This window comes from Punica granatum, chromosome 7, assembly GCF_007655135.1.
Source record: "Punica granatum isolate Tunisia-2019 chromosome 7, ASM765513v2, whole genome shotgun sequence".
Lineage (NCBI taxonomy): Eukaryota > Viridiplantae > Streptophyta > Magnoliopsida > Myrtales > Lythraceae > Punica > Punica granatum.
Window position 1 is genome coordinate 11,935,482 of NC_045133.1, and position 20,500 is coordinate 11,955,981.

The 20,500-nt window shown below is 38.4% G+C and overlaps 1 protein-coding gene across 1 annotated transcript; it reads left to right on the top strand.

Annotated features, from left to right (window-relative positions):
• The first annotated feature begins 7,911 nt into the window (after positions 1-7,911).
• LOC116213291 (heavy metal-associated isoprenylated plant protein 4) lies at positions 7,912-11,308 on the top strand. The gene is made up of 4 exons (XM_031548168.1): positions 7,912-8,135; positions 9,785-9,975; positions 10,132-10,219; positions 10,841-11,308. The coding sequence occupies exons 1-4, from the start codon at positions 8,012-8,014 to the stop codon at positions 11,167-11,169; spliced, it is 732 nt and encodes a 243-aa protein (XP_031404028.1). The 5' UTR covers positions 7,912-8,011; the 3' UTR covers positions 11,170-11,308.
• Positions 11,309-20,500: the final 9,192 nt, after the last annotated feature.

Below are 20,500 nucleotides of genomic sequence, written 5' to 3' on the forward strand. Positions count from 1 at the left end.
GCACCGACTCATACAACGACAAAATAATGAAAACACGGGAAATGATTTATTTCGAGGTAAGGAACTCATTTGAGACCCGAATGAGTCTCAAGGAACTCTCGGCCACCTTCCTTGGGAGGTAACCGAGAGCCTCCCGAGGCTCTTTCGAGTCGTGGTAGGCTTCTCGACCTCGAAAACACTTCATTTCCCATCATTCCAATGTACGACATAATCATGAGAACGTAAAATGCAAGAAACAACCATCTTCGGAGGGAAAGAGACCATTTTGGTCTCGGGTGAGGCAAGGGACGTCACAGCTCCCTCCCATGTGACCTAGCCGTGAGCCTTCATGCCTTGACCGGACCGTGGTGGTCTCTTCCACCCCGACTCTAATCGTTTCCAGCCATGGTACATGCGTTATGGCAACATGCGAACGTAGCAAACGACGTAAACATGCATGAAAACGAATAAAGACCCTAACTTGCATGCAACGTGATTATTAATCGCCTTATCACCCCACAACAATGAAATATCGAGGACCTAGCTACTCTAAGTCGTAAAGGAATTTTACCTAGCCTCGATGTACGAGGAAAAGAGTCGGAGAAGTGGCTTGAGAGTTCGAAAACTCGGATAGACAGTGGGTACCAAACTGACCCGATAGGAACAGCCGCGGCAGTCGAGGAAGAAATGGCTTGGCAAGGTGGCTTGGGCTACGACACCGTGCGAGTTCGGGCTCCTTCAACTCCTAAGGGACAGTTCTTGATGTTCTTGACCAGCCTTGGGCGTGCAAGATCCTGAGAAAACTTGAAAAGTACAAAGAAAACTCGGTAAAATTGGAGGAACCTAAGAAAGAGAAAAGGGAGGAGAAGGAGGTTACGCCCGGTTGATCGGCTCTCGGCACGTGACCACCTCTTCACGAGGGAGAGTGAGGGTTGTGAGGAACCCTTAGAACGTGTAGGCACGACTCGCCAAGGTTGTGGGAAGGTATGGCATGTCTAGGACCTAGGAGAGACCCGAGAGGCGTGACTCCACGTTGTTTCTGTTGCTCGCTGGAACGATGTGCTAGAGGTCTCGAATGCTAAAACTAAGTTTGGAAATGGATTTAGAAGGTCGAAAACATGGGGAGTAAGAAGTTTGGTCAAGTTTGGTTCGGGTTGGGGGGCGGTTGCCGAAAAATGGTTGAGTTTTCAGGCAATTTGGCCTTGTAACCGGGCTGAGGTGAGGCTATGCGATTTTTCTATAATGGCTGAGCTCTAAGGGACTTGAGAGGATTTCATAGAGTGAGAAAACTAGTGAGTGGATGGATGGTGAGTTGTCATTAAGGATAATGATGCAAGAGAACTTATAGGAGGCTCTAATGATGCAATTAAGCAAAGTTAAGTAGGGTTAGGGGGAGCTTAAGTGGCTGTCGAAATTTGAAGATGATTAGGGAGGAGAAATGTCAAGGTAAAGTGTGGGGAAAGTTGGGGAAAAGTGGATGGGAGGTGATGGATGGGAGATATGTGTACGAGATATTTGAATTGTGTGGATGGGGGAGCTTAGAAGGGTTGAGACACCGAATTTGGATGGGTGAGCCATGGCTGCTGCAGTTGAGCCGTGGCTGCTATGGCTTGGAGGCTTGGCTTGGCTAAGCCGTGGGTCCCACTTGGCTAAGAAGAAAGCCGAAGGAAGCTCGAGGCTTGATCGGTCGCGCGTTCGATTTCCGTAGTTCGCTTGAACGACGAAATATCAAGGCACGCGCGAATACGGTTTTAATGAGTCTAATGTTGACATGCTTTGTGTAAGTGAATGCTCGGGCATCCCAAGGACTCGAAAGTCGATTTCGCTCCGTTTGGATGATCGGAGTGAAGTTGTCCGTTTCTGTCGCCTGTTCGCGCCTTTGCGTGCTGTATTCTTTGTATTGGCATGTTTTCCGCATTGGGCAGAATGGTTGACTCGTTGGCCTTGGGTGAAGACCGATAACTGGAGACATCTTAGGAATCCGCAAATGGGGCTTTCTTAGTGTTTCCCAAGTGTTCTCATGTGTTCGGAGACCACTGTTATCTCCGTTTGTAAAAAATGAGTCCTGAAGATTTGCCGGGAGACGTTTGTGACCATTAAAACGTCACTTGGGAAACTGATATGCTTTGCTTGGTCCGAACCGAAATGATTTTCTAGCCCATGGGGGTTGTTGGGAGTGGGTAGTGCAAAGCTCGGACGTCAACATTTCCCCCAATGAGCTCCAAGCGCGAGATTTAGTTTGAAAGGGGCCATTTTATTACCGGAATGGTACTTGGGAAACCTAAATGAATTGTGTAGTGTGATCAGGGTTTATTTCCCAAGCCCTTGAGGTCCCTGAGATTGATTGGCGCAAATTTCGTGCACTTACGATTTGTTAAAAGGGTCTCTGACCATGTTTCTGTGCAGAAAAGACCCATTTTTCCCGGTCGGGATCCACTCGGGAGGCCAAGATGAGTTTCGAAAAGTAGTCGAAAACCTGTTCCCCAATCCTGGTGACCCTCGGGTGTGTGCAGACCTGTTTCTGAGTGCCATTTATTGGTTCGTGGATCGGGCGTCCCGGGAGCCCCGTTAGGAAAGCGTATGCAAATGTTCGGGAGTGCCTCGGCTTAAGCAGGAGACTTCTGAAATGCGCTCGGGGGTGCCATTGGTCATTTTGGTGCCAAGAGTGATTTTTAGAGTCCCATATTGGATACATTTTGATGCTCCGGTAATCCAGCGATGAATAGTGCCACAGTGCCGGCTTCTGTCATTCCGAGGTTCGCTGCTTGTCTGCTCTTCTCGATTGCTCTATGTGCCTCCCTAGTGGCCCCTGCCTCTCTTTTGTAGTTCATGTCCCCGTGCCTGCGTGTTTGCCTCTATTGATCCAACTGTGAATAGTGACTCGAGCTTCTGTTGAGTGTTCTCTGTTGGAGCCGGTGGGTCAAAATGGAGTGCTGATACCTAGACCCGAGAGACTCACCGTCTCTTAACCTTCGGATCGTAAACAAATAGTGGCGACTCCCTTCTCACGCGTCCCCCTGGAAGGTGGACTCTCCCAAGCTGTGCGATAAGCACGCATGGCCTCGACGAGACGAAATTTGGATCCGCACAAGGAGCTCTAATTCCCGACCGTTTTGCACTTAAATCCAATTTTAAACCAACTTTACATGATTACTCCGGTTCATGTGGAGTTTTGATTAAAATGCATTCAAACATCCCAAAACACACAAATCATGGTCACAATGATCATAACAAAATTTAATTTGTCTGTTTTATGTCCAAATGATTAATTAAGTCAATTTTGGTGTATTTGGTCAATCTTATCCCTTAAAGTTGAGTGAGCATGAGATTAATTCATGTGAGTTCATTCTCGTTTCAAATAACCAATTTTAAGTCTGATCCTTTAAATATTCAAATTCGTGTTCGTGTCGATTTTCATCACAACATGCCGGTTTTAAAATATTGAATTCATATTAACACCAGTTCGTGCTCTTCCTTATTTTTTTGTTTTCAGTAAAGATTCATTTCACAACATCCTTATCCATATAATTATCGAATCAACCGAAGAAAGGAGCCCTAATCATGCCACTAAAGTCCGAGACATTATACCTCTTCCGAGCTTATATAAAGAGGACTATGAGGAGCTTATATAAAGAGGACTATGAGGAGCTTCGAAAATCCCTCAAACCCTAGCTAAAATGATCTATTTTGGTTCACTACAGTAGTGAGGAGTGAGGGCAACGAGCAGTATAGTAAGCTGTGAGGAGGTCCGGGAAGCAACTACTACGACTCGGCAACTTCGGGAGATCAAATGTAGAAGTCCAAGAAGAGGCAACACCAAAGCAACTCCCTATAAAAGGGGAAGAAGAAGAGTAGTAGCTAGGCAGCTCAGTGAGCTGTGAGCAGTAACTCGAGCAGCAACACAGCAGCTCGGCTCGGGGACGGGCACGATCACTAGCGCAATTGCTTCAGGACAGTTGAGGAGTAGCAACAAGGCAGCTCAAGGAGCAAGGGAAGGGAGCAATGAGCAGAGTAAAAGGAGCTCAGCAACAAAATAGCCGCTGGGAGTGGTTAATAGCAGCAACAGCGGAAGTGAAGGGAGAGCAAGGCTGGTCTCTATGTTCCTGCAGACCCGAGAGAGGGAGGAAAAAAAAAAGAGAGAGAGAGCGAGAGAGAGAGAATAGGAGCTGGTGATGGTTTAAGGAAAGAATTAGAGCAAAGACAGATCGTGAGAGAGCCAGAGAGCAGGAGCTGGTGATGGTTTTGGTGGTCAAGAGGGAGTGATCGGCAGAGGATGGCTACTGTGATTAAGCAAAGAAAAGAGAGGGAAGGTGAGGATGATTAGGAATGGTTGCTGTTGTTCAGAGGGTGCATATGTGAGGAACAATGATGGGGCTGCAGAGGAAGGGAAGTGATCATCAGCAGGAAGGGGAAGAAAGATGGTGATAAAACTGAAAATGGTGATGGTGAAGTGGAAGAAGAAGCTACTGCTATTGTTGTGATGGAGGTGATGGAGCTACGAGCAAAAGAAAAAAAAAAACAAAAAGCAGAAGGTAAAGTTGAAGATGGTGATAGAGATGATGAAGAGGAAGGGAGTTGCTACTGAAAGAAATGCAAAGAAGGAGATGGTAATGTTTATGGAGTAGAGTAAGAACAGAGGAGGAAGCAACAGCTAAAAGAAACGCAGAGAAAGAGATGGTAGTGTTGATGGAGAAGATTCTCACTAGTCTATTTAGGGAGGAACCATAAGCAGAAGGTGATCCTAGCATAAGGATTAGGAGTTTTAGAAGAAGAACAGAAGCAGTTGAAGTTCCTAGGAGGTCTACGTGCAGCGGAGGAATAAGAGAAAAAGCCAAAGGTGACATTGACTGGTGCAGCAGCAGAAGCAGATGTCGATGATGATGATGATGAGTGAAGGTGGAGATCCCAGCTTGGGAAGCTGCAAAGAAAGAGAAAGAGAAGGAGCAAAGGATGATGATGATGATGGAACCGGAGGGCATGGCAGCAGCAGAAAGCAGGGTTGGCTGCAGAAGAAGAACAACATAGGAAGAAGGTAGGAAGTGATAGGATGATGCCGTGAGGATTTGAGTGAGCAGGTCGGCGCCTAAATTTTTGGTAGGTGCCATAAAGGATGGCAGGTGTAGGAGGTCAGAACCATATGCATGGGAGCTGCAGAAAAGAAAAGGAAAAGAAAGAAGAAGAAGATGGCAGGGAAGGGTTGGCCACTTGTGGTCGACCCTTCTGCCACATTATATATCTATATTTATTTATTTATTTGTACGAGCGTCTCCCGAGCGGAATTCGATTTCTCGGGATCCATCAACACTTTCGGAATGAAAACTTCGAAATTGAGAAATTCGAAAAATAGTCGACTCCATGAGAATTCCAATTTGCATCGACGGAGATCGAATCTCAATAAAAATCGACATCAAGAATTCGCAACATGTCGGTCGTAATTGTTTGATTATTTTCGAGTTCCTCGTCTCTTCAATCAGATATCTGAAAAATAATCTGGGGCCACCATTGTGTTCAAAAAAATTCGAGGATCGATCTTATGCGTGAAAAGTATTTTTCAAACCTGGATATCATCCGGAATTTTGAAAATCGAAATTAATCACGTAAGGCCTAAAATCTTCGTATTTTCAATCGAATATCTCAAAAATGATTTGGATCACCATTGTGATCAGAAAAATTTGAAGATTAATATTATGCAAAGAAGTATTTTTTGGCCTCAAATATTATTCTGAATTTTGAAAGATGAAAATTGATGCACGTAAAATCCAAAAATATCCTGTAAAGTTTTTTTTTTTCCTGAAAAATGTAAAATTTGGGGTTAAGTTAAGAAAATGCTCCAATTTCAAAAGCGGTGAGTGTATCGAGCAATAGTCAGACATGACTTCCTCGATAACTGAGGAATGTGGTCGAGTCCCCCTCGACGGTCCTCAAGCGCCAGTGAACCGAAACGGGATGCTGACGGCACTTAATCAACCGCCCTCCGCTCTCTCAAAGGAAGCCACTCTATATATGTAATTTCCACTGTTACTAATACTAGAAATGGAGGGAGTAATTTTATGAACATTTAGGACAATTTGTGATTATATGAAATTCAAATTACAGTAGATTTGTTAAGTTTTTCATATCTTTTTGTTTGTAATATAATTTTCACCAAAAGTTCTCAATATCTTTTAATAATTAGCTATATGTCATACTGTTTGAGGGTCAAATTAAGTACTATAATATTTATCTTCCATTAAACTATAAACTTAATGAAACATGTTTTTGGAGCATTTTCATTAATGTTCATTGTACTTGGACAACTCTGAAGATATTTTGAACAAAATACTAGAGTGTTTTGACATGTCAAATTTTAATGTTCATATAAACGACTTTTTGTTTTGAGACTAGTGAACAACACCTTTGTTTTGGGACTAGTAAATAACAGCTACAACAACTTGAACTCAAGTTAATGAAAGCATATAATTTTCAATTTATAGAGCTACTTATTTTTGTAGTATAGTGTATTCAAATCTAATGCAACATTCTCTTCATGATCATTGAAGTAATATTATTTTAATAAAAAAAGAATTTAATCAGCTATAATTTTATCATCCATAATTTCAATCATAACATATAAAGATGAAGAAAATATATCCAAAAATTTTAAAAGGCAATATTAGGGTTGTAAAGTAATATTGATATTACAAACGTTTAATTGTGAAAAAGGAAATTGAAAAAAAAAAGGTTATATTAGGTGGTACGCAAGAGGTGAAATAGGATACAAGTAAATATTTTATTTAGGAATTTTTTCAAGGTTTGAGATATTTTGGAAATATTTTAGAAATAATTTCTTATTTTCGAGTTCATTTTTATCGAAATTTTTCAGATGATTTACTTGCAGATTCCTTTAAATTTTATCGGTTCCAAGCAATAAATTAGGGATAATTGCTTAAAAAGTCACAACACTTAATATATGGGTCTATGTTGATTTAAGGTCAATTTTCATCACTTTTCTCGGCATTTCAATAATACAGCACCAGATACATTTTAACAAAATATCAAAATTATGAACATCTTTAGAAATTGGAAATGGGCAACATTATTATATACGTTAAATTACTGATTATAAAATTAATCACTAGCCAATAAGAACTGTGGGAAAGGTTTTCAAAAAGAGAGAACCTTGACCAAGACCTTGATAGAGGTTAGTATTTTCCAAAGTGGCCCATGTAAATCCTTCAAATGTCTGAGTTGCACTTACAAAGGTTAAGGAAAGAAAATAGTATGTGAGCGAGAGTCCCATTTTAACAAATTTTTGAAATATTAGGTCTTCTATTGTAACAATTAAAATATTGGGATAGATTTCTAATTTGATGAAAATACTAGATTTTTTTTTCTTTTTTTTGAAATTATCCCCAATAAATTATTCCAAGAATCGGTAAACTATGTATCCTTTTTGTTGATAGTATATTGATTTTAGTTGACATTAATATGTAGCCTCCTGGATCGCTCACCAAAAATTTTGACGACATAAGAATGTTTATATATCATTCTTTAAATTTGGGAGAAATTCCTCGTATCCGCCCCATATTTGAGACAAAAAAAACTTCTTCTTATTCGCCTCTTTCTACTCGCCTCCCTAACTCCAAATTCTGGATCCCTCTCCACTCGTATGCTTATAGGTTAGCTTGCATGTAACTAACGCATCCAAACATGACATTTTTTATTCTTGTAGAGCCCAACAACCGATAAACAAACGCATGTAAATAATACCCAACCTATTACATTGGCGTTCACCTGTACGACATATCATGGCAGAAGAAGTTAATCTTCCCCATTTCATTTCAACCTCTGCAAGTTTCCAAAAATCTGGTGAACAACCCTCGACAAACCCTAATTATTGTTGTAACACTTTTCTCTTGTATGTACTTAAAATCCAAAGAAACTATTATAACTTTGAAAACTCCGTTGATTTAGTTGGAATTAGCCTCTCACTTCATCATCTATGTTCCTCTCGTCTACGCTTCACAGACTGATCATACTTACACTGGCATAGATGGCTGGAAAAGAGGCTGTGAAGGAGAAGGTCGAAGCTTCGGTGATAACAGCCGTCTACAAGGTGAACCTGCATTGCCGTCAGTGCACTTACGAGATCAAGAAACCGCTCCTTAGAACTCAAGGTGATTCGTGACTTTCGATTACTGTATTATGATCATTCTCGGATAGATAGGACTGTCTCAATGTGATTATAGCTAATAAAAGCAATTGATCAGGACATATCAGTGTTTGAAATTGGTGGAGCCGCTGTTTGAAAGTTTGCCTTTTGATAACTCAATCTGTTTCTTTTCGATCTTGGAAATACTTATACATGTCGTACAAATCGGTAAAAAAAATCCACACAAACATGTATATATATATATATATCAAACTTCATACATGTAAATTGTACGATTCCAACTCAATAGAGTTGGCCTGGTGATTAAAGAGTGTGAGTTTCACGTTCAAATCACCCAAAAAACCATACAAAAGAATACTCCATATTGGGTCATCTATATGACTTGTGGCCGAATTTACTTGTTATGTGGGCTTGCAGGGTATTCATATGGGTCGTGGGATTAGTCAATGAAACTCGAACACCCTCATTATTATTACAAAAAAAAAAAAGTTTATGATTCTTCTGCATGCTGTGAGGTCCCTTTTTTGTTTTGGTCTATTTTTTATTTTACGTCCATGACCTGGTACCTGTAAAGGCAATGGATTCCCACTAATTCATATTCAAATTGAATTAGCCGACTCTAAGGAGTAAAACTTCCCAATAGTGAATTTTCTCTATTCACATTTGAGATTTTATATAAATAGAAATGTATTAAACCACCAAAACTGACCCACTTTGATTTTGGTCTCTCTTTTTCTCCCGTTCGTGGTTTCGTTTTTATGGTGGATTTTTTTTTTTGTTGCTTCTTTACTCAATATAATTTCTTTTTATTCTAACCACTATTTGACGGATTTCAGTGTTAACAATTCTATGGGTCGGGCAACTAAATCCCATTCCAAAATCAACCATCCAAATCCGCCGTCCGGCTTAAAAATATTGTTCATTTTATAAAACTACATTTTAAATCGATAATGAGTGATAATATCAATGTATATATGCGCTAAATCCCTTCCTCGAAATTTACAGGCTTAAACAATGGAATCAATGTGCTTGTTGCAAGTGATATGTCCAGCATAATTCAAGACCATATACTGATATTTCTAATGATTTTTCCAAACAAGGAACATATATAATCTCCTAACAACATAATATATGTATATAAAGTATCTACAAAATGGACAAGCACGGAACGCCGTGCTGCGGAGACGGTGGTAGTTCTGTGTAAGGCGCAGTGGGCTGTAGCGAGGAAGAGAAAGAGAATGCGTAGGGATGGACCAATGCCATGTTAAGGGAGGCCGTCAGCCCCTAAAATTTTGACATTGTATAGAAATTTACGTGTTATTTTTCAAATTTTAATAAAGTTTTTATATTTGTACCCTAACTTAGAAGATTTGTGTTTTCATTAACCCTTCAAGGACCTCATCTCCCTCCGAACCAAATCTTACGTCCGTCTCTGAATAAAGCTGAGGGAGAAAGGGGCAGTAGCCTCGAAGGAAAAGTTGTTGGTTGGCCTTATCTCTACGGGAAGGCTTCTATTTATGGACAGGGGCTTTGGGCTTGCCACCAGCACTGGGCCTCTAAGCCTTGGGCTAGCCCAGTGAGCTTGTAATTTCTGAGCCCAATTCTCGACTTTAGAACCCGTCTAAATCAATATCGATAATCATATGTATGCAGGTATACACCATGTGGATTTCGACCTGGAGAAAAACGAAGTGAAGGTGAAAGGAGAAATAGATGCTCTAAAGATTCACAAGAAGATTGAGAGACTAAGCAAGAAGAAAGTCGAATTAATATCCCCCAAGATCCCCGTCAAAGCTGCAGCTGAAACTGAGAAGAAGGTTGTCATCAAGGAAACTAAGAAGGAAGTAAGTAGCTCATCTATTGGTCGAATCGAATGGTTACCTCTTTATTTTCGGTGTAGTTAGACATTGCCGAAGAAAATTATTCAATTGTCTTAATTTCTAAGAAGAAATTATGAAGTGATACGTAATGATCTGTTCTGCGTGATGTGTGTGAATTAGGTTGCAATCCGGACAATCAAAATAAAGGTCCACATGCACTGCGACCAATGCGAACGTGACCTGCGGACGAAGCTTTTGAGGCACAAAGGTAAAATACATATACATATACATATATATATATATATATATATTTACATTTACGTGCCTTCATACAATCGATCATAACATGTGTTTACCCATGTATACATATGCATTTCAACGCTATATTTACCGCCATGGATTGTGGCTGAAGTGGAAGGTCGATGTCCTTGAAAGCTGTAGGATAACATTCGATTTGGTTCCTGTTCAAGCCAAATGAACCAGTATATATACTGTACATCCGACACTAGTGCCGAGATACAGACAAGTCACTTCTTCCACACTAGTTAGTTCCGTTGTCACTTGGAAGTCGCTCCATTTTAACGAGGGGTTAAGGAAGATGTGCCTTCTGATGCGACAACTTGCGACCCAACAAGCATCGTTTTTTTTTTTAGAGGAAATAAAACTACAACTTATAAAAATTATCATCTTAATATTGGCATGTATGATATATCTAGATGTTAAAATCTATATAGCCGGTATTGCAATTAACGATTTTCTAATTTCAGGTTGGAAGTGAATTTTATATGGATTGATTTATACATATGAAGCTTTATATGCATGGATTGTTTTATTCATATTTATGGTTTTGTGCTGCCAAATGGTTGTCCTACTGACCGAACAAATGCAGGCATTTTCAGTGTTAACACAGACATGAAGACCCAGACCATAACATTGCAAGGAACCGTTGAGGAGAGCAAGTTACTATCGTACATACAAAGCAGAGTTAACAAGCGCGCCCAGATCATACCTCCTCCGAAACCACCGGAGGTCGTGGCAGAAGTGGAGAAAGAGAAGGTAATAATGGAGACTAAGACCACGACGTCCGTGATCGTCGAGTTTAAGGAGGATAAGAAGGTTGAGATTAAAACTAAAGAAGGAAATCCGTACTTCATCCCCTACGTCTATGCTCCGCAGATGTTTAGTGATGAAAATCCGAATGCCTGTTCTGTTATGTAAGAATCGAAACCGACAGTAAGTAATACACATTTCACTTTCATGCTAGAATACAATTTATTTGAGAAGAATTCAGTTGAATCATGTTGTTTGGATTACAAAAGATGCAAGATTTATTTAAAAATGCAAAATTTGCGTTGAATTTGAAATTGGATCAAAATCAACAAAATTCAATTCGATTGGTATCGATTTAATTTAAATCTCAAATTCCTAGGTAAATAAATTACTCCTTTCTAAAATGCATTCAAAACAATATTATTTAAATTCATGAATATTAATTATCCGAAAAAAAAATTCATGCATATTCCAAACAACATAATTTATTTACCATTGGATTGAATTGAATTGAAACGAAACAAACTAAAATGAATTTCTCAGGATTAATTCCAAACCGGATATTAGGTTTCTTCTCTTCTCCATTGTATATTTTGTCAAGAAGTGTAAAATAGAATTTCTCAGGAGCTTTCAATTTTACGGTTTATTTTTTAGCAAAATCACAAAAATTCGGATGCAATAGGATTTTCGTGTTATAAATTGTATGTACTTAATTGTAAGGTTGTGTTTGATAACTCAAATTAAGAGTTAGAATTAAATTTTCAGCACTTAATTGAATTAAGCTTGTTTGATAACACAAAAGAAAAATTGACTTAACTTAATGATTAAGTAGATGGAAACCTACTTTTTTTTTTTTCAGCCAACTCGCTCAGTCAGGGGCTGTTTATACAATATATGCAGTGAAGCCCCGAAACCTTTTACATTCTTTGCAATTCAATCCACCCAATTTTTGGACACAAAGAGAGAGGGAAGCGGGAGGGGGGGATGGGGGAAGGGAAGGCGGCATCGCCGACGACCTCGATTAGGGCGATGGTGGCTCCCGAAATTCCACTCTCTCTTCGATTTCGAAGAGAGAGCGAGTGATAAAATTAGAGATGGTGGGTACCCCGTTGCCAGCCCCCACCGATACAACGACCTCTGACACCGGAAGCAACCTCGATTAGGGCGGTGGTGGCCGAGATCAAAAGCCACCACCACCCGTCTCCCCTCTAAGTTTTTTTTTATTTCGAAAAAATAAAATAAAAATATTGAGACGAAAGTTAAAAGAAGAAAACTTTTGTGGTCTTTCTATAACAAGGATCTCTGATGATATAAAGTTTTCAAAACTGATCCCACCAAACAAAATTTATTTAATTCATTAAGCAATTATTTACTGAAGCACTGGTGCGTTTGGTTTCAGAGTTAAAGTAAGTTTGATTTTGATTGTGGAAAAGGAAAAATAATTGTGTAGTATGTTGAGTTAAAGTTAAAGTTAAAATTTTTGACTTGGGAAATGTGTATTTTTATTGTGTAGTGTGTTGAGTTAAAGTTAAAATTAAAATTTTTGTGATTTTAATTGCGAAATCAAACGGAACAATTTTATGCACTTAAATTTCCACACTTAGTTTTAAGTCCAAACAAACCCAACCTAAGTTTCTTTCAAAATATTTAGGAAAGTTATATTAATTTCAAAGGTAATCAAAATAGATTGAAGATATTATTTTATCTTGACACTAATCCATGTCAGTGAGTTGATTTTGTTTTTAAGTAAAATACAAATTATTGTATGACCTAAAGGAATAAGTTAACCAATCAATAATTAAAATATGAAAGCCTGATCATTCAATGAACCCCAAAATTTTCACACCAAATGAATTATGCACCCCATTCTTCTTTTTTTTTATCTAATTATATCGGTCTTGTATACTTCCGTCTTACGAGGAAACTTTACATTATTAGATTATATATATATATATAATATATTATGTGTGTACCACTTGATATTGGGATGTCCAATGGAAATTGACTATACATAATATGTGTACTGCCACCTTTAGCTGCATGCAGAACCTCCAGTATATCAGAAGGAAAGGTCCCACTCCTCCATTTAAGTTTCAGATCCTCAAATATCTAGGCCTTTGTCCTCCCTTTACGCCGAAAAAAAAGTTTCAGATCCTCAAAGGCCCATCAACCAACGTTTATCTGTATTTTTCCAATTTCTCATATGGAGATTCGGGACGCATAACCACTCTAGAAGAGAATCACGTAAGAACTTATTAAATGGGTGAATTAAAACATGTTAGGCAACGTTTGGTGGTTAGGTTAGATATAAGATATTAAGGTAGGGAGAGATGAGATTTCAAATCCATGGAGTTTCAACATTCTAATCACATGTTGATATCAAAGCCAAATGACCAAAATATTCTTAAAAAGTAATTGTTTTTTATTTTATAAATCAAGAAAATTTGAAAAGCAATTTTTCTTCTGTGAATTGAAATAATTTTTTTGATTAGAAAAAAAAACAATTTCTTTTTCCAATTTGAGACGGAGGGATGCATGGTGAGGGCCTTATTGCGGTTGCCACCGTCCTGGCAAGATCTCCAGCGGCCCAGTCACCAATGATGATGGCCAACATCAGACCCCAACCATCTCATAATCATCTCTTTCTCTCTATTCAACCTAAGAAAGAGAAAGAGGAAGTGACCACTGGCGATCTCGATCAGAGCTGTGATAACAAAAATTGGCCATCGCAATCCCTTCAATTTTCTTTCTCTTGAAATGAAGAAAGAGAATGAGACGATTGTGGGACAGTGGGGGCTCAACATCGACCGGCATCACGCTGATGTCGAGTGAGAGTGTCAATGTCTTTTCTGTATAAAATACTACCCTAATTCACCTTTAACGCACCATCTAGCTAGAATCAAATTCATAACAATTATATCATGTTGAATCTCAAACCCAAACTCTATCACGTCATCACCAAACATGGGTTTATATGAGGGGAAAAAGAAAGACGAAAATCTTTCGTAATCCTCCTGTAGTGCGAGGAACAAAACCACAAGTATATAGATTAAATGGTAAAGAGCAAAATTGACTTGCAATGCAAGAACTCAAAAACTCTTAGCATATTGTAGATAGGGTCAAAACCACCCCTTACTAAAGTTAGTTTTCGTAAATAAACTGACAATATACTCGCAATTTATTAAAAAAAGGAAATTACACTTTATAGTACGAGAATTTTTGGGAGTTCCTCTGCAAACATGAACAATTGTGGGCCTCATTTCCACAATTGACTTTTCTCATCGAACAACACGATAAATAGACTTTTTTTCACTATACGGAATGGTAATTTACTTTTTCCACTGTACAACACTGTAATTTGTTTTTTTCACCATACAACAAAATAAATTGGTTTTTTATCGTACAACATTATAATTGTTCCGATTATCTTTGGGGATGTTTTCATCGGACAATGCAATAATTTGGCTTTTTCACTGTACAACATGATGAATTGACTTTTTTCATCGTACATCACAATAATTTGAGAAATTTCACCATAAAACATGATCAGGGGTGGAGCCACATGAGCTCCGGCAGGCAAGTGCCCCCTAAAATTGAACTCTTTTAATTTTTGCCCAAAAAGTATAATTATTTAATCTTTTTCTCATGTAAAATTAGTATTTTCCCCGTTGAAAAAAATATTTATGCACTATCTATGTTAAGATATATTTTGTGCCCCGTTGGATGACAATCCTAACTTCATCCCTGAACATGATAATTCGACTTTTCAACCGTAAGCATTATCGCTCTTTGGGGGGAAGGGAATGGGCCCCACAAATGTCCACAATTGCATAGGAAGTCCAAAAAATTGCGCTACATCAACCTTCCATCCATCCATAAATGGAAAATTGACAGTGTGTTGCGATGAAAGTTTTTAAAAATATTGTGTTGTGTGGTAAATTTGTCACAATATTTATTATGTGGTGAAAACATTCAAAATTTCGTGTTGTATGGTGTAATTTGCTAAAAAAATTAGACTAGGTATTGAAATGATATTTTATCTGCATTGTCGGGGATGGACCAAATCCTAAGAAATTATGCACCAACTCCTAGCTAATTAGTTAACTTCCACAAGAAACATGGAGATAACAACTAACACTAAAGACAAGGTCTTCAGTTTCCTCGCGCTTACCCCTTTCTTTTCACGTTTTCATATTTTCTAATCAATCCATTAACATGGAAAGAAGAGAAATCACGTGATATGAGGTGTCTAGAGCCACAAAAAATAATATTTATTGTTATTATGTTGTTGCCTGTGATTCTAGTTGTTGTTATTAGCGAGATTAAGGACGTCTCTGTGTGACGGAAAAAATAAAGAAGAAAGGATGCTTTCCTCTTTTATTCTTACAAGAGATTTACCCGCAATAAACGCAAAACATTTAACGTACATTATTACAATTATAATCCCGAAAGTGCTAATTAAAAAAGACAAATGAAAAAGTTGAGAACGATAAAATATAGACGCATAAAATTTCAATTGAATGAACTTTTTTTTTTTGGTGAAATACAGGGCTTAGCCCAAGTGCATTAACAAGAAAATCAAATAATATAGAAACGAGGCATGATGGCCCCTACAATATCATTGAAAATCAAATGATCAAGTCCAATATGACAACTAACTAGCCTATGGACTCCAAGAGGAAGCATTAGAGCATGATTCGCTAGCCAATCGGCGCATATATTGCCTTCGTGATAGGTATGCTCAATTACTATTGACCAATTACGGTTGAGCAAGGAACGAATATCACTCACAATAGCTGCATTAGGTCCACCTGCTCCCCCCTGTGAGCGTAGGAGATTTGCAATTAACTCAGAGTCAGTCTCAAGCACCAGCCTCCTCGCCTCAATCTCCCAGGATACTTCGAGACTATTTTTGACTGCCCATAATTCTGCAAGAACAGAAGTTGCAATTCCAATGTTATGCACAAACCCCCCAAGCCACTTGCCACTATCATCACGGAGTAATCCTCTAGCCCCCGTGGAACCTGTGTTCCCCTTGCAGCTCCATCAGTATTGAGTTTTAGCCATCCATCACTCAGCATCCTCCATCCAATTAGTTTCCAATCTCGAGCCTTTCGATCTGTGTGTGCATTTACACAAAGGTTGGATTGAACAAACCCATGCACTACTTTAAAGATCAACTAAACAGCTAATTTAAACTTGATTTTTTGGCACGTTGATTTAATAAAAGAGAAGATATCAGAAGAAGGATGGAAGGAAAAAGCATGTTGATTTTTACTTAATAGAAAAAAAATGTGCAGCGAGTGGGTAGTAACTCTAATAATTTACTTAAATTTTGAGCAATAAATTATATGGGTAATTATGCAAATTAAATATTAGATGAAAGAGATCCCTCTAACTTTATAATAGTATCGATATAGACATGATTTACATTAGGGGTGTGCACGGGTACCGGGTATACCCGGAACCGGTTGGAACCTACCCTAACGGGTAGGGTCTGGATAGCTCGTATTGAAAATAGGGTAGGTTCCGAGTATTAAAATTAGGAACCTGTGAAAATCGATTCCGGTTCCGGTTCCTGTCTACAGGGTACCCGGAACAGGTTATTTATAAAAAAAAAAAAGAAGAGGAAAGGGTAAAGTTACTATCTCCTCTAATGAATCAAAACATAGGTACTTTGTTATGTGAGATCGTATTATGGATGTTCAATTTTGTCGATGGATTGATGAGACATATTATTATTTCATTGTTGTGGATTAATCTAAATTTTGTTGATAATCTATTTGGCATGATTACTGATTATGTATGTGATATTTTCGATTTTATTTAGCGAAAGGAAAAAATTTACAGGTTCCAACAGAGTACCCGGAACCTGTGGTATAATACAGGTTCCGGGTAGGATCCGGTTCCATGATTCAACAGGGTAGGGTCCGGTTCCAAAATCTTGAAACCTGTCCCTTACAGGGTATGGTCCGGGTATTATGAAAAATACAGGGTACCCGGAACCGATCACCCCTAATTTACATATTGCCAGCCCGTTATCTATAAACTAAATTGTATCAAAATGTATTGGAGATTGGAGCAAACCGGAGCACCATGCTGTCTCGCATTTGTGGTCCTGATTTTCAAGCCTCAACGGAATCCTCGAAATCACGGTTTAGTTTTGAGAGAGTTCGATTTTGACCTTTTTATGCAAAATTGTAATTATTCCTCATTTATTCCAAAGTTTAAACTTTGGAAAGATGACCCCAAAACCGAAAAAATAAAAATTGATTCAGGCAAGAAAAAAGCGTGTTTTTGGTTTTCTTTTTTTTTTTTTTTATTCCTAAGAAGGTAATGAGGATCCATTCCATACCAAAAGCCGAGACAAGAGGAGAAAATGCCCATCAGAAAGATTGCAAGAACAAGAAATACGACTATCGGCTAGACAATTCTTAAAACCGAAACACTAATTAGGTCAATTTCACCTAAATTGGTCCAATTACTCCTAATTAGAGACTAATTAAGCAAAACCGGATCTAATTGGACACTATAGCCACTCGGCCACATTGCCATCCACACGATCGAAAACTCCATTCATCAATTGAAGCAAAAAAAAAAAAAGGAATTGGCCATAATAAGGCCTTATTACACAATGGAAGGGACTAATTAACACAATTAGCACACAATAAGCCTAATCACCCCTAAATCAACCAATTGACTCTCGGATCAATTGAGCAAAAAAATTTCAGCAGGCTTAGAAGTTCAATTTTAAGCTAATTAAGGCCAATTGTATGTAATTAAGCCTAATTTCAAACCGTAGGAAGTTAATTCCCCCTAATTAAGCCTAATTGAGCCATAAATCATCAAATTGACTCTTCCAAGCCTAATTAACCAAAAATTATTCAATTACATGCCAATTTCGACTAATTTAGTGAATTCTAGCCTAATTACTAGTAGCTAAGTTCGTAATTAGTCTGATTACACACAATTTGAGTCAAATTACACTTAATTGGCCACAAATTGGACCTTTACCACATGACCAGAATATTCTCACAAGAAATTATGCAAGATTAAGCCTAATTGGAACCTAGTTAGCACATAAACACACTAATTACCACTAATTACACCTAATTATACACAAATTGACCCGATTAACACCAAATCAAGTCCAATTAACATGCAATTAGTCTTTTCTCGGGAGCAATCAAGTTTGATTTAGCCGAGTTTGATCCTGATAAATCATGATACTGCACGATTAATCGTAATTAGAATTTAATACACATAAATTAGTAACATATTAGTGTAATCTACACATAAACAAATTGATTAAGCACATGTCAACCGAAATACAAGCTAGCAAGCTTGATTTCGGGTCTGACTAAAGGTGTATAACCTCAGTTTACCTTAGTTCGGCGAAGATTTAGGATCTTCGAGCTTGGATTTGATGAAATCGGGAGTTAAGCTCTTCAAAATCCTACTAATTATGAGAACTATGTGTATAATTAGAGGAATTTAGGGTTATTTTGGCATAACTTCAGCACATGAAGTTGGCCAAAAGTCCTTTCTTCAAAAAATAACCCTCTATTTATAGGCAAAGGGGAGTCGAGAGTCGTTTTGTAAATAACGAAAGCTCAGGGGCGAAAACGAAAAATGCTTTCGAAATTTGAGAGTTCCAGACGACGACAGCTGGGAAGCTGTGCGCGGTAATAACCGCGCCCAAGCTCCCGGCCGTGGGCACTACTTGCACTTCCGTACAAAGGCGCACGTAGTATTCGTGCCCCTGTCCTAAAATTTTCATTTTTGAGGGACTCAGCTCAACTACTCATAAATGAACTGATTTTATTGGAAATAATAGCGTATTTGCCCTAAAACTTATCAGAACACTTCTCTTTCACCCTTTTGTAGATTTTAGAGCACATTTGAGCGGAGACAAATTATCGAAAAATATACTCGGGTCTAGAAAATAGTTTTTTGACTGAAAATACCCTAACATGAATACTACTCGCTATGTGAGAATATTGATTTCTTCGTCTCTAACCCTTTCCCTACTAAATAAATTATATGAATCAAATGGTTCTAATCAGAGAAAATTAATATGCCTTTTTTTTTGGTTAAAAATACGAGTAATTGGGGTTTAAAAATAAAGTCTCTAAAGGCTCGACGCCACGTTTCACAATTCGTTTTACACGCGCTCCTCCGGAGATTGAAATTCTACCAATTAACCCGTATTGTTTTAAAAATAAACTCTGAAGGTTGAAATTAAATACTTAGCACTTGAGGACTTATCTATTTATTCTCGAAAGTTCGTCTCTTGATGTGCGATCCCTAAGTGTTTTCATCCACTCTTTGATTCGATGAGCTCCCTGAATAGTAGACCGAGCCCAGATTGGAACGAGGTGCTTATAATTGGGTGAATGAGATTGGTTGTAAGGAGTGGCACGATCTAATAAAGTAGCGAGAATGGGTTAAGTCATCAGCATCTGAGAAAAAATGGATAACAAATGTAGATTTGCATTGCAAGGTCAATTCTGATTCCAAATTTAGAGCAATGCCTATTGGGCCCTCTTCAAATTCTACCAACTCGCCTGCCATTACTTAAATAAAATCATTGTCGTCCCCTATTTGAAGTACGGTACCGTTATTTACAATCTTGATACTTTCCGCAAGAGTATTGGATCTAGCAGTAAGAAGAATGCTTAGTATAGTTGCATGTCATGAGGAAATATAAAAAAGATGCATATCTGGACAATTAATCCCTTGCATATGATAATTGTTAGTAGTAAATATTAGGAAATCACAAAAGCAAGTGTGAGAGAGTTAATGAGGCCTTGCCAAGGCCCATCTTGCATGTCAGGCCATTCCATTCAAGTGAGCAAGTCCGCTTGGTTAAATTCTCTCCGGTAGTCCAGAGTCAAAATCGTGTCAGACGTGCAGATTAGCAATAAATAATTTGTATAATGATTAAAATTGGCAAACCCTAGCCCAGCTGGGTACCAATCTCAGGCGATCGTGCAAAACTCGGTTGTAATCCCCAACATTTTTTTTTTTTATGTAAGATTGATTTTTAAAGTCCTATCACCCATAGCACCACATCTCCTATAAATGGGCGACCTAACCCCTCTTGGGCCTTGTCGATAGGCATTTTTTAGACGCTTAAAAGACTTGATTTGGGTTAGATTAGCTCATGGGTTTGGGACTTGGTTTGAAATCGTCATTATACTATTTAAGTTGGCCAGTGAGTCGCCCAAGTCTTTAATTGGGGTCAAGATTTCAGCCACCTAGGGACTTTATTTTGACTCGGTCTTGAGCCAACAATCTAGACTCGAGGATTTTGTTACAACACCAATGTCCGCAAGCGAGAGTGTTGCCTGAATCAATACCCTCCTAGGTTTTAACTACCTAACACTTTTTAATTTATCGTCCAATTGTTATATCGTAGGAGTCGAAGGCCTTATTCATGTACACATACATAGGATACAGGTTACAATTACAACATGTACGCAACACGCATACCCAT

Bases quoted from the DNA above. Each gene is read 5' to 3' on its own strand.
- LOC116213291 (XM_031548168.1), top strand. From the start codon at position 8,012: ATGGCTGGAAAAGAGGCTGTGAAGGAGAAGGTCGAAGCTTCGGTGATA. The intron at 8,136-9,784 runs GTGATTCGTGAC...ATATGTATGCAG, and splicing joins ACCGCTCCTTAGAACTCAAG to GTATACACCATGTGGATTTC. The intron at 9,976-10,131 runs GTAAGTAGCTCA...TGTGTGAATTAG, and splicing joins TCAAGGAAACTAAGAAGGAA to GTTGCAATCCGGACAATCAA.